This window comes from Dicentrarchus labrax, unplaced genomic scaffold, assembly GCF_905237075.1.
Source record: "Dicentrarchus labrax unplaced genomic scaffold, dlabrax2021, whole genome shotgun sequence".
NCBI lineage: Eukaryota > Metazoa > Chordata > Actinopteri > Moronidae > Dicentrarchus > Dicentrarchus labrax.
In genome coordinates, this window is record NW_026136723.1 from 13595835 (window position 1) to 13611041 (window position 15207).

Sequence of the window (15207 nt, forward strand, 5' to 3'; positions counted from 1 at the left end):
TTGGGTAAACATACAGGGTTAAAAGACCTAAAATGGTCGGTTGTGGTGCATGTGGAGGTTTCGCTGTGAAAAGAATGCACTTACTTCTACTCTTATAGTACATGTCTTTCACCGAAGTCAGTGAAGCAATTATACATGAAACACAACAAGAGTACAGTTTGTATATATTTGTAAAATCATAATTCAGTTACAATTACATACATCATTCCCCTATTTGCAGCAGTGTTTTCCCGCCACATGACAGTTTATTTTGGTAGAATCTGTCGAGAGGGAGGTACTACTGATTTAGAAATGCCAGTTACTCAAATTTCAGGCATTAAAATCTCTCAATCTACTGTAGTACAACTTAATTGAAACAGTGCAATAAATTTTGGTCATTGTAGTTCACTCATGCTTTTGTCACCTAGGGTGTAATTAAATCTTGATTGTCTGAAAACTAAACCCACGAGAACCACCAGCTGCATTCATTGCAGCCCTCAAAGTGAATCCAACAACAATGTACTCAACACGGTTTTTTAAATCAGAGCAGGCTGCCAAAATATAAGCATTATATGAGAAACACCTGAGCACAACACTATTAGAAATGTCACAGGTATTATTCTGTAATGATGAAAACTATACCTTTAAAAAAAGGAGCTCTCACTCTGCCCTTATTTCTGGGTACCAAGAAAGATCTTGCACCTACATTCAGCTTTAATGCACCATAATCTTCTGTACCTCTCCAGTGTCGTAGATCCAAACTCGACCTTCCGAGTCGCCTACAGCCACCTCCTTCCCTCCTGACGACCAGCGGACTCTGTTGAGGGCCGAAGCGCCCTCAATGGTCACACTGGCAGTTGGTACCTGGTGGGCAAAGAAATGACACAAAAACGTATTCAGTATTAATCTAATCCAATCCCACATATAGATCACATTACATTCATGCATTGAGACATGCAAACTGGGATGTGTTATAAAAAACACAAGGAACTGGCGAGACCTATCAGAACTCCAGAGGACCTACAGCACACTGTGCACTTTGGAAAGAAGTTAAAAACTGTGAGCCACTAACAAGGCACATAAACCTTTATAAAAACCCTCTAATACATCCATAAAAACAACAACACCTCCAGAAAGTGCTATTAAAACAGCGATTTTCTCAGTTACAGCTGTTTGTGTCTGAGTTTGACATTTTATATTTTCCTCTTTGATTAATGTATCCTGCTGAATGTTGAATTGTAAGTTACAAAGCAGTTACATCTAAAAAGCACCTGACCAGTTTCCTTCATACTAAATTCCTAATATTTCTAAACAAAACTCCACTGAAATACATTCACACCACATCTCTTGTGTCCTTATTTCTTTTTATTTAATGGCCCTAAGTGCAGTTTAAGCTATTCTTCTTAATGTTTATTGGAAAATGGAGCATTATGCCATTATACTCTAATTTACCAAACAAGTTTACTACATTAAAAGCACGACTTTATCCAAATACTCTGGAGGTTAGATAAACGTAGCTGTCAAATTTACAACTTCTCATTCAAATGTGGACACACACAAGGCTATTTACTGTATAATAACTGCCGCTCGTGTTTGCTGTTGTGGTGTGAGCCAATGCTCTTTTTTTTCCTTCTTTTTTTTAGTAAACAGCAGAGTTCATGTTGCACCTTTAAAAACTTAAGACCATCTGTAGTGTTTCCATAAACTGTTCCTGACATGTGGCAGGCGAGTCTGACACATGTCACCAGTGGAGACAGAGGCCTTGGCATCATGTCGCCTCACACACCGAGCTTCTGCGTATTTAAAGCAGCACTAACCACAGACTGACTGCCATTAGCCTGCTAGCTTCCACCGCTCCGCCCGAGTGGATCTGAACTGAGAGCTTTAAATTGGCTGTGTGTGTGTGTGTGTGTGTGTGTGTGTGTGTGTGTGTGCTGGAAATGAGAACCAGGCGCGCCGCACTGCTCCGTTAGTGTCGTTATGACTGTGTGTTTTTAATATGATGGCAACAATGGAAGTCTGTTGCTATTAGACTGACTGTGTATGAGTGAATGTCTGTGTGTGTTTGTAACATCCGTTGTTTGTGTGTGTGTGTGTGTGTGTGTGTGTGTGTGTGTGTGTGTGTGTGTGTCTGAGCAAATGTTTCTCATAAAGCACATTGTTAGCCGAGTTAGGCCGTCGATAATGAACTCTTCCTCTGTTGGTAAAAAAGGCTGCTGTTGAGGGGAACCATGGGAAACTCGTCATCTGCGCTGCAGAGGGAAGACGCTGGTGATGGGATCAGTGAGGCAGAGTGTCGGGGGTTCAAACACGCGACACGAGAACTGACACGTAACAAAAAAATTCCGGGAGATGAGTTGTGAATTTTACATGTGGACGGTGCGAAGGGGCTGCAAGGAAGTGAGAAGAAGAGCGAAAGAGCATTATGAGAGAGGGAGGAGAGAATCTGTAGTGAAGCAGACTTGTGTTAAGGTTGAAGGCACTGTGGGTGTTGTCTCCATGGAAACCCAGGGGGAAGGAGAATGGAGGATCCTTTTATCCCTGCTTTTACCTGAGTGATCAAAGGTTTGGTACCCACTATTAAAGTTGTAAAGAAGTATGGTTTTCAGACTCATGGCTGAAGATATCTTTTCCCTATAATGCAACCTTTTCTCCCTTAAAGGAACAGTTCAACATTTTGGTAAATACACTTATTCACTTTCTTGCAGAGTTACATGAGAAGTTTGGTACAGTTCTCATGTTTGTCTGTTTGATATGAAGCTACAGCCAGGAGACAGGTTAGCTTAGCTTTGTATAACGATTGGATACAGCTAGCGTGGTTTTGTCTGAAGGTAAAAAATATGTCTACCAAAACCTCTGAAGCTCACCAAATAACACGTTCTATCTCATTAATCATTCATTTAATTTGTGGGAGCTTTAGATGTGCTGATAGGCGGATTTTGTCAGGCTGTTTCCTGCTGCTTTCAGTTTTTATTCTAAGCTAAGCTAACAGGCTGCTGACTAGCTACATATTAACCGTACACACAGTGAGACACTGAGTGCTGTGAATCTTCTTATCCAGTCTAATCTTAATCTAATAATCTCATTTTATCTAAGAAAGTTAATTATCTTATTTCCCAAAATATCACTACTATCGCTTTAATTAATAAGACACTGCAAATGTACATGATTTGTAGAATAAAATCACCATAAGATAATTCATTTAAAATTTCTAATTAATGTTATTTCATTCTATACATTTATTATATTTTATTCAAAATAAGATATTGTATATAATTAAACTTTCTTTCCTCAAACTGACCTCAAATGTTCTCTTCTGAAAATAAATTCTGCCCCACAGCACTGAGAAACAACCCCTGGCCTGAACTTTCTCCTTTTATTATTTTCATCTCCAGCATGGGACTGCGGACTGAGGGCTGGGGCTCTCTGCTCGTGGTCTCCTGCACATCTGTGCGTTTCACTGATGGGCCAGAGTGTGGGAGGCAGATGAGAGGAGGTGGCGGAGTCCTGAGGTTGCCTGAACGTTGGACAGAGGTTGCAGGAATGTTAGCGGGACGTCTGGGTGGGAGCCGGGATGAGGAGATGTCACTAAGTCTGATTTAAAGTGAGGGCTGTGGGAACACGCCCACGGGGGAATCTTGAATTTGTGTGTGTGTGTGTGTGTATGTGTGTGTAAGAAGGGATGTGGAGGGGTTGGTGGTGCTGGGGGGGTTGATGGGAGGGAAAAGGCTTGGGTGTTTGGTTGTGTGGTTCGGGCTGAGGCCCAGCAACAGGCCCTGAGGACACCAAACACGCACGCACATCAACACACAAAGACATGACACAGAAAACACACCCATAATGACCCATATTCACACACAAACTGCACACACACACACACACACACACACACACACACACACACACACACACACACACACACCTCAGTGTCATTGTTGAGGTTCCACAGGTCTAAGCGGCCCATGCCATCCACGGCGGCAAAGATTGCTGGGTGTACGGGCGACCACATGACGTCATACACATAGTCGGCGTTGTCCTCAAACGAGTACATAGGCTTGTTGTGCTGAAAGAGAGGAAAAGAGGATTTCTATGCGAGCGTGTGTGACTGAGATGGTGTGAAAAAGCACTGCGTTAGGGATTACAGTAGATGACACACTAGAGATAGAAAGAAAAGAGAGACAGAGAGCGAGAAGGAATGGAGAGAGGGAGTGAGCGAGCTTCAGACAGAGTGGCGCTGCCTCAGCCTTGGGGCCTGTCTGGGTGCAGAGCCTAATTAAAAAGCCTTGCACATTCACACAGCACCATAAAACCGCTGGGAGAGATGAAAGGGAGGGCCCCTGCACAAGGTGTACTGTAACCTCAACACAACAGCTGTCTAAGAGAGAGAGAGAGAGAGAGAGAGATGGGAGATGGAAATGGGAGGAAAAGGAGGGGTGGACAATGAGAGGAAGAGGCACTAGAAATAGGATGTGTGTGAATGTGTGTGTGTGTGAGAATGTGTGTGTAAAGCCCGACTGACACTGGACCTTTTTTTTATAAATAAACTTGTCAGTGCTCTCTGGTGGACTATCTAATGATGACACTGTTTCTAAATTGCCTAAAACATATATTTGATATTCTTTTAGCAGTTTCTTCTTAATTATTAGCCAAATTACACAATAAATACCCATGTATCACACATATCTGATATATCTGTGATAATAGAATATTTTGTACCATAGAATCGAATGTGAGTTAAAGAAAAGTTACATTTGTGAAGTTATAAAGAGCAAATGTCCTAAAAAAATCCTTGAAAGTAGGTTAAAATATTCAAATTATTCACTCTTTAGCCGTTTTAGGTTAAGGTCAGAGGTTAGGGAACAGGTAGTCAGTAAAGGTTTTTGGAAGTAGACTAAAATTAGACATCAGTGCTTTTGCACCCACACCCTCTAACCTTATTGCCTATTAATGCTGGAGGCTACTGCTTGTGCTGCAATTAAAGACAAAGGATGAATTAAATACGTGTGGGAATATGGCTTAATACGTGTGTGTGTGTGTGTGTGTGTGTGTGTGTGTGTGTGTGTGTGTGTGTGTGTGTGTGTGTGTGTGTGTGTGTGTGTGTGTGTGTGTGTGTGTGTGTGTGTGTGTGTGTGTGTGTGTGTGTATGTGTGTATCCCCTCTGAGAGCGGCTGTTAGGATTCCAAAGGCTTACAAACTGCATTCCTGACAGGTAGAGTGGGAGGGGTAGAAGAGAGGAGACAGGCTGGCTGGAAGAGCAAATGAAAGAATGTAGTCCCCCCCCTCTGTCTCTCCTCCTCCTCCTCCTCCTCTCATTCTTTCTCTTTTTCTCCATCACCTTTACTCTCTCACTCCACAGTCGTTCTGAAAGGCTGTGAGACCTGCAGACAGATAGCAGTGCGCACACACACACACAAAAGAAAACACACAAACACAAACAAACAGAGCCGAGCCAATTTCAAGCCTCGATTGAACCTGTTTTCCAGCCGGCGGGGTGACAGCCGAGGTCATTTTACTCCATCTCACAGTTTCAGCATTCGATCAGCTGAGCGATTCCTGTTTATGTTTTCTCTCCCTCTCTTATCCTCTCCTTGTTTTAGTCCACATTACTTTGTAACTACACTCTTTTGCTCATGCTCTAGCTCTTGACTATTACCAAACAGTATTTAAAATGTCATTTTATTGCGATAATCTGCCCTGCTGAATAATGCCTCTTGCTGCAAATTCAAACTATCTTTCTAAAAAATGTCCTAGATGTATTTGGCCATACACTTCAAGTAAATGAGATGAATGAAGGCACCCTTGTATCTACCGACTATTCGAAATGTAAACTACTATTTTACTGTAGTCTGTCCGTAATCTACCTATCTTAAATAAGGTGATTTGGAGCAACAAGTCTTAAAACTAATCTTAAAATGAAGCTTAATCCTTGTGGCGCCGCATGTGAAGCAACTGCTTGTCATTATCGTTCCTGTACTTAGAAGCTGGGGAGCTTCTATCATGTTTGAACTGGAAAAAGTATCGCTGAAACACTGGATACTGACAGTTAACATCAGGGTGTGATGCCAATTTATTGACATAAAGCGGTTTGTAAAATAAATGGATGGATGCAAGTTAAGTCGAGCGTTTAATGCTTCAGAGGTTGATGCTAAAATACTCCCCACCCTGCGTCTTCTCACCTTGGCATCCGTGCTAATAAAATCCCACTGAAATTATACAACCTAGAAGAAACTTTTCCAGTACTACAATCGTTCACACTTTTGCATTTGCCGTCTCAAAATCCACGCTGTAACAGAGTCTCACACAAAACCCTCTCATCACTCGGACTCTCAGAAGGGATCCAGACCATCTCGGCTCCGCAGCCGTCGTATAATTTCACTGGTTCCATCCTGGCTGCATCTGCATCTCAAACATTCCACTAGCTTGATAGCGTCACGCCAGATTTAATCACCACACACTGAGGGGACTGGGATGTTGTCCTCAAATTAGAAACTGTTATAAAATATTTCACAAATGGCACTAAAAGACAAAACCACCGACTGAAGATCAAGATCTCATTTTCAGTACACAGACACTCGTTAACAATCACCTGAACCGACAGTGCTGTAAGCCTTTAATTAACTTCTTAAGCGAGCCAAAGTGGAATGATTATGCTCCATCCAATCACTTAGTAGATGCTGGTTTTGGGGTCAAGAGAGCAAGAACGGTTCAAGTTATGCACAATCATAAACCCACTCCCAGCTGTCGCGACGTCTTCGCACTCTGGCCGACTCTAAATGTTTTCACTAACCACAATATTTGCACCACTGAGTGTGAAAACATCGACCGACTTCTGTGCGAAAGCCTTTTAGAACTGCGAGGGGGCAAACGTGTGTGAATGCAAAGAGAAATTGCTGCGAATATATATATATATGTGCGCGTGTGTTTGTGTTACAACAGTTGGGTTGAAGGCAAACCTCGGGGGGATTTTAGGTAAGCAAAGGCAGCTTGTTTAAAGTGCACGTGAGGCATGTGTGTTGCGTCTATATTTGCACAAACGCACACACACACTCAGGTATTTTTTGCCTCTCCACACACAAATATGGGTTATGTGGGATAAGAGACAGACACACATTCCTGCGGTGCCCCTCAAAGGAAAGGGAATTCCCAAATCCTGAAAAATAACACACTCTTCTGATGAAAATCCGCAGAAATGTTTTAATATGTGTCACGGGACCCTTCGAAGAAGACTTATGGACTGCCTGCATGCAAACATGAGCTAAAATTCATCAGAGTGCTTTACTGCCTGTCCCAGCCAAGTATGAAAGCTGTAACTGGATCTTGCATAAAGCTGAAGGTATTATGCAATATGCATTATGTATTTTCCTCATATTGAAAAGGTCTCTCTTTGATTTCTGGCTGTTTGCTGTTTGACGCCCTGCTCATGTTGATCCCTCTGTCCTTTAGCATTAGCATCACATCCATGATTAACAATGACATTTTTTCGTCTTTACAATGCCTCCTGGTCCTTTTTCCCCTCACTCGCCCCTGCTGACTATCCATGTTCCTCTCTCTCACTATTTTCTTTCCTTCCTCTTGGCTGTGTTCAGGCTGCTGATGCTTCTTGTTATCACATGACCTTTCATCCTTTACACCTCAAACTGATTTCTGTTTTAATTACCAAACTTCTCCAATCTACCGTTTTTGTTCTTTATTCTCACAAATCCGTCCTCATTTCTCCTCCACTCAGTTAGCATGAATTTGATAATTACAAACCGTCAATCATCTCATCCTATAATCCTGTCTTCATCACTGAATTTATTTTCTTGTGCAGTGTCTCAAATGCACCTGAGCATACCCCTCTGTGTATCACTACCTCAGAGAGTGTCTTGAATGTATTAGCTAACTTTCCTATTCTCCAGCACTCACTTTGACAGAAACGGTGACAGTTTGCTTTTTGCTGCCGCTGAAATGGAATTCATCACATGGGTTTGAAAGGGGAACTAATGCCCTGAGTGGTAGAGGTCACTCAAAAAACCAGAGAAAGGAGGAGCGGCCGCCTCTAGAGTGTGTCTGAGGTAGATTCACGGAGTGCACCTCCGTGAATCACCTCACTAACACTCACCCGCATGCACAGAGTTTAAGATCTGACGAAGACAGATTTAACAGTTACAAGGTTAAAACAGTCTCACAGTGAAAGATGTCTGAATGAACTCTGTGTGCAATTTTTTGAACAAGACTAAATAGCGATTAGTAAACAAAATGAACGTGGTTGTAGTTTCAAGTTTTATACTAGAACTCATGGTTTAAAATGAAAGTTGAAGAAAATGATCAACTTTTACTGTGAAGGCAGAATCATCTGCATCACAGGTCTTCTGATACTGTAAAGACATCTGGCCTACTTTTGTAGTATTGGCTGTACACCTGTTCTGTACCATCTATAAAACTAAAGCGTTTTACTAGTAGATCTTACTAGGGGGCAGCGCACAGCTTGGGAGGAAACTGCCTGACAGGCTACATTCAGGTCGAAATAATCAGGGTTTCAAAACAATTTGTGGAGCAATGTGCAGCTTATCAAAAATCCTAATTGTGTCACTCTGCTATTGAATACTTTCACTGCACACCCACAGAGTATCCATACACCCAGTGCCGGAACTCAACTTATTCTCTCTCTCTCACACACACACACACACACACACACACACACACACACACACACACACACACACACACACACACACACACACACACACACACACACACACACACACAAGTACTAAGAGAAAGCCTGATTTTACAAGAAGTTGCTCACAAGTTGCCCCCCCCCCCACTAACTGGTTCATTCTCTCTCTCTCACACACACACACACACACACACACTTTCTCTCTCTCTACAACCTCTCCAGTCCACAATCAACCCCCCACACATCCTCCTTCTCCTCCTCTCTTGCACACTCACACACACACCATACCTTGGTGCTCCAGAGTTTGACGGTCCAGTCGAAGGAGGATGTGATGAAGAGGTGGGAAAAGTCGACAGTGCCCACTGCGCTGTGGCAGCTGATGCCCGTCACAGGCCCCTGGTGGCCCTCAAACATCTCACAGATACCTGCCTTACTGAGCGGGGGGGGCGACACACAGGTGGTTCAACGCTGCAGTGTTTCAGTGGGGCTTCATTTGTTTAAATGTAAAGCAGTGAAGTGGTTTGCGGCTTACTGAGGACGATCATGCTCAAAATAAATTTGCAGCGCAGTAAGGGAGCTTTGATTAAAAGTGAAGCAATTAACTCCTTAAATTAAGAGAAAATAATCCATTTAATTTTTCTAAAACAATTATAATTCTACTGGTAATTCTAAGTAGTTTTACTTGTTTCATACATTTTCCAAGCAACAAGGCAAAAACACTTGAATGTGCCTAATTTAGAAAAACAATTTACATTATCCAAGCAAAAAAATGTGAACTGTATTGATCCAGTAAAGGTTTGTTTGGGATGTTTTGTTCGTGTGTGTGTGTGTCCACAAACCTGCCATGTCTGGATGCAGTGTAAACAGTGCCCTCCTCACTCCCGACCACATAATTGTTAACGTCTCCAGTGGGAAAAGCCATGCCTGTCACTGCTACAGGTTTGGATTTATTGTACACCAGTTCCATGGTCTCCTACATACACACACACACATACATTACAACAGTTAATACATGTGGAATCCCAGATGCATGAACACTAACACACCATTTTAACAAACTATTTAATCTATTGAGTAACAAAATGCTCTTTGTCCTTAAACGTTATATATTGGATAGTGATGCACGACCCAGTTTTTTTTTTCTGTTACAATCTGATTCTGATACCTGAATATGGATATCTGTTGCAAACCGATACTGATACAGCTTAATTAAATTGGTAGTACTGAACGATGCAGCACAACTTCCACCCCTCAGGATGCTGTACACTTTACGCTGCTGTCTTGCTCTTCTGTGTTACGAGACTAAAAGATTTATTTCAACCAAACCAGATTTGGTAATTGTTGGAACAGAGGAAAGACCAACAAAGATGGTTTCAGTGAGTTTTATTTCATTTTTGTCCACTTTGAATGAAGTTATGATGACATGCGAGGTAGCAGTAGCGATTGATAGCAATATTACGGCTGTTTCTCGTTAAACAAAAGGTCTAACTGTCCCCAAGGATTAGCTATGTTACATGGCAGCCACTGTAGCCAATTTTGCAGTTATTTTCTCATTTAGGTCAGAGAATTAAGGGTGTATTTTGACCAAACCAGAGTTGGTGATTGTTGGAAGGAAAGACTAACAAAGACAGTTTTGGTGAGTTTTTTTTTGTTTCTTTCCTGTTTGAAGTGCATTTTATGATTCTCTGCTAGGTAAAATGACTGATTTTGTCAATGGAGCCCGGTCTGAGAGGCTGGTGCTCTACAACAAAATCTAGTGGTGTGTGAATTTCATATATATATAACATTTAATGACTTTTTGAGTGGTCAACAGGTTGTGTCAGCAGCGTTCTAGGTGACGTGTGTGCTATGTACCTGTGGCTGGGAGAGCATGTCCAGACTCCAGGAGCACATCCTGCCGTCTGTAGACACAGTAATCAGGTTGTTGGCGTTCTGGGTGCCGACCACGTTCACACAGTACACTGGGTGCTACACACACACACACACACACACACAAAGAGATAAAAGATACACAGGGATCCAAAATGGATGAGATGGGTGGAGATACACACTTTCACAATACAACAGATAGTTTTCATAATCTCATAACCAAATGTAATATGATTACAACAATCCCCACTGAAATGCTGTATTCAGTCTTTACACATTTGGCAGCTTGGAGAATAAATATTTGGATATTTCCAAACTAGTAGGCTATCAGGGATAACAAATATTTCAATAATAAAATTTGATTTTAAACACAGCCCTGAAATGATTATGTAATTTTACCTTAAACAAATGAAACCATTAGATACCGTGTGGACCAACAGATGCAGCCGGCTCACAGACAGCTCACATGCCAGTGTCTAGCTGTTCCTTACATTTAAGACATGCGCTGCTGTGCAAATCCACAGCGGTGTGTGAAAGCATTATGTCATTACTGGGCAGTAATTGATTTGTGTACCGGACAGCACAAAGAAGCCATTCAGCAATCAGCACCATGCTAGCTGGCTGGATTCACTGAGTGGAGAGGATGAGAGCGGCGGCCTTGTTATTGGGGTTTAAACCTACAGCACGGATGGCATGTAGCTGTGTGTGTGTGTGTGTGTGTGTGTGTGTGTGTGTGTGTGTGTGTGTGTGTGTGTGTGTGTGTGTGTGTGTGTGTGTGTGTGTGTGTGTGTGTGTGTACATGCCTTCTGTAGCGGCCCCGGGTCTTGAGATATTTGTAGTGTATATTGGTCAGTAATTTGTCGAGGGTCAGTGAGTTCAGTAATCAATCTCAAAGCAGCAGGGTCATGTGATCATGTGACTGAAACAGCATGCTGTGATATAATTTAATATCTATACATCAGGGTGTTTATATGACTTTTCCGGTGCAATGTTCCTACTGACAATTTCTTTAATAATTGTTTTATTTAATTAGTCAAAGCACAACAGGGAGCTTATTTATTTAGGTCAGCGCATATCTCTCCAGGGCTGCCACTAACAATTGTTTTCAATATTAATTAAACTTCAAAAAATCAATTAATCATTCAGTATATAAAATGTCAGAAAATAGTGAAAAATGTCCATTACAGTTTACACAGCTTATAAAAAAAAATAAAACCAAGGCACAGATTTGTTCTTTAAGTTAATTTTGTATGTTTTGTAAATTTGTAAATGTGTCAAACGTAAAAAATATCAGCAACAGTCCCTGCTCTGGACTTTAACAATGTGATAGTGATAATGGAGCCAGCCTTACAGTGTGTGCAGCAGCAGACAGAGGAGTCCTTTGGACGGGGGTCCGACGGTGACTCCGGTTGTCCCACAGGACGATCTGTCCTGAGTAAGTCCCCCCCACCACCAGGTTGGGATGAAACCTGGCAAAGCCCACAGATACTACTGGAGACTGAGGAAAGAAAGACAGAGAAGGGGAGAGGATTGAGATAGTGGAATCATAATGCGTATTATTCTGGTGTCAGGATATTTTATGGGAACATTTCTGAAAAAGATATTATCATGAACCGACAGAACAAGGAACACGGTCAGAATTGAAATGCTCTGGTTGGATGAAGTGAGGAGATAAAACAGCAGACAATGAGAAAAGAGAAAAAACAAAGAAAGATATGAAGCGAAAACGGTAACGCTAGACAGAGCGTGAGTGAGAACAAGTGATCAAGGCGGCGTGATGGGTGGCAGACGCGGGCAGATAGACGGAGAGGGAGATGATGAGTTTGGCTATGGTGAGGGTCCGCTGAGGAGAGGAGAGAGGGGTGACGCTGGGGCGGAGACCAGACAAAGAGGGGAATTATAGTCCTCTTTCCCCCAGCCGTTTCACATTACAGCATCAAAACCCCAGCAGCCACTGGAGCGCTCACTGTAGCCTCCATCATGACAAGCGCACCCTTGAACTCCCTCCCTCACCAGTGCCGTGTTTATTGAGTTTTGGTTCCTCTTCAGTGCTCGTCCCATATGGGCTTCTGCGTGCAGCAGCTAGCCTCCCCTGACCCAGAGCCAATGAAGCATCTGTGCCGTGGAGTTATGAGAAAATGTTTCAGCATCGTAGTGCTGCAGGAGGGTAAGTGGTGTTACGCACTGACAAATTCATCCCTCCATCCATCCATCTAGTAAAGCAGCATAATCATGCTGAGAGGAACAATAATTTACAGGCAGGACGGGGCCAAGAGAGAATTAAACAAGAAGCTCACAGACACACAGCCCAATTAAAAACAGTGAAACTATAAAAACATGCAGGATGCGTTTCGCAAAAGCACTGTTGCCTAATACGGTCGTAGATTTTGTCACTGAGGCGTCGTTGACAGTTTTAGTGTTCCTGAAAACAGTACGTCAGAGGTTTTGTTGTTGGAACAACAGCTCTGAGACGCTGTTTGGAGGCAAAGCTTGTCATTAATCAGTGTATTAACAAGGCAATCATTGGAAGATTTATGTGAATATATTTACAGCAGTAATAGTATTAACCAAATGTAAACGGTTGGTGATGATACTACTGCATTGAATTGGTGTCTTAATAGACAGTAAGATGACAATGAATATACTTCTAATAATTCAAATTCCAAATGGATCATGATCACTCTAGCTGTGCTAAGAAACAATTATGGCTTGCATGAATACCTTCATAGGAATGACCTCTCTAAAAAAGAATATTGGTAAACAGGATGCCACTAAATGTCTAAATGTGGAAAGACAAGTTAATTTTAAAACATAGACAGTTAAATCATGCAAATGCTTTAGAGAAAAGGCAATAATGTGCCAATATGCAATACGATCATTGCAGTTTTGGGGAGAAAAACCTACCCTACCTACTAGATAGGCAGGGAATCTAACTATGGGAGTTCATGCTTCAGAAAAGCACACCCAGGTTGCAAGTAACCCAAAATAGACAATGGCTACAAATCCAGCCCAATTGGTGTTCAACACCTGAGAGAAAGATGGGCGACATTAGTTTAAAGTGAGAATATGTAACTTTTGCTTAACAGCGGTCACTCACTGTGACCACAAGTACCAATTATGGGATAATGGCTAATGCTAAATCATAACGTAAAAGTAGCACAAGTACAGAATAGTCATAAAATCAGTAATGTCACTTACACAGCAATATATTTTAGGATTCTAGATAAAGTTTGCTCACATTAGCTAACATTAGCCACCATAATCTACTCATACCAGACCAAGTAAGGCTGTAGTAGCAAAACCCCAAACACTATTGAATTGAACATGGGTGAGTGACTTTCATTTGTAAGATTATGTGATTGTCGTTTCTAATTTCAGTGTTTTTAGTATTGCCTTAATACCATAAAGGTCAAACCACAGACACCTGACTGCTGCATTGAATTATACATGTGGAATATTTCAGCCTTGACTTTTCTTTCTTATGAATCTAAATGTATTTCGTGTGATTTGTTCTTGCTTACACAAGCTCAATAAGAAGCCTGACACAACCTGACACAAGCTAAAAGTTTTCAATAGAATGAAATTTATCTTGTTTTTCATATCTCTCCCTTGCGTTCCCCCTCTCTCTCTGTCCCCGCCACCACACCATGTGTGAAGCAGCCAACTTAAAACCCCAGTTCATTTTGAAAGGAGACTGGAAAACAAACCAGAAGGAAAGAAAACACAGCACACTCTTTCTCTCTCTTTTTTGTTTCTTCTGAGGAGTCACGGCGTCCAGACGAATGGCTCGAGAGTCGCTTCAGATGTCAGGACTCAAAATAAACTGAACTTTGGTGGTAAAAATAAAGTCGCTCGTCAGCCAGCAAAGAGGCAGTGTCCTTTTTTTTAATCTACACAGTCAGATAAAATGGGATCAGGAATTTAGGTTTATTAGCACGTATTAGAACACAAGATTTGATTGACATAGGCTATTGTTTCCATTAAAATATGTAATACTTTTTATGTTTTATTCCGTATGTAATATGTAAAGTATTGAAAGGTTTTTAACAGTAAAAGTACTTCAGGTCAGGACAACAGCACTCATGTAGTACTCAAATGCAGAGTCTGCCTTCAACTTGATCATTTTTTAATATCCTCGAGGTTTGAGATGATCTTTACACTCTGTGGTTGTCTGACAGGCTGCTGTCTGAGGTCTGATCCCCATCCCTTCAGACTCCATCAGTGGGCCAATGAACCCAAGTCCTGCCCTCATTTTTGTACACAAACACACACATTCACATAGTTCCACCACCGCAACCTTTTATCAGTCTTCAAAGAGTAGAGAAAGTCTAAATGATATTAAGCCTCTGGAAGAGACTGGGGAGCAGAGTGAAAGAAGTCTAAACAATATCTAACAGCTATAAAAGCTTTTGTAAAAAGAATAGTTTGATATTTTGGGAAATTTGCTTTCTTGGCAAGAGTCAGACAGGAAGGTCGCCACCACTCTCACATGTGTGTATTAAATAAAAGGCTACTGGATACCAGGCTACAGCTCAGCTCAGCATACAGATGGGAGAAACAGCTAACCTGGCTCCTTCTTTTAGGTAACCTCTAAAACACGTTACATCCTGTTTGTTAGAATAACAGCTTTAAAGCCAGGATAGATGTTTCTACTTGTTCCCAGTCTTCATGCTAAGCTACACTGAGCGATTGTAGCTTCA

At 41.7% G+C, this 15207-nt stretch overlaps 1 protein-coding gene across 11 annotated transcripts in view; it reads right to left on the reverse strand.

Annotated features, from left to right (window-relative positions):
* Positions 1 to 15207, reverse strand: part of LOC127357393 (cytoplasmic dynein 1 intermediate chain 1) — a 51447-nt gene that overhangs the window by 2629 nt on the left and 33611 nt on the right. For all 11 annotated transcript variants that reach the window (XM_051389561.1, XM_051389571.1, XM_051389570.1 and 8 more), the window contains 6 exons: positions 11859 to 12005; positions 10493 to 10606; positions 9478 to 9611; positions 8927 to 9071; positions 3902 to 4042; positions 718 to 843 (listed from right to left, as the gene is read on the reverse strand). In XM_051389561.1, coding sequence (XP_051245521.1) covers positions 718 to 843; positions 3902 to 4042; positions 8927 to 9071; positions 9478 to 9611; positions 10493 to 10606; positions 11859 to 12005 — 807 coding nt within the window. The remainder of the gene's footprint in view (positions 1 to 717; positions 844 to 3901; positions 4043 to 8926; positions 9072 to 9477; positions 9612 to 10492; positions 10607 to 11858; positions 12006 to 15207) is intronic.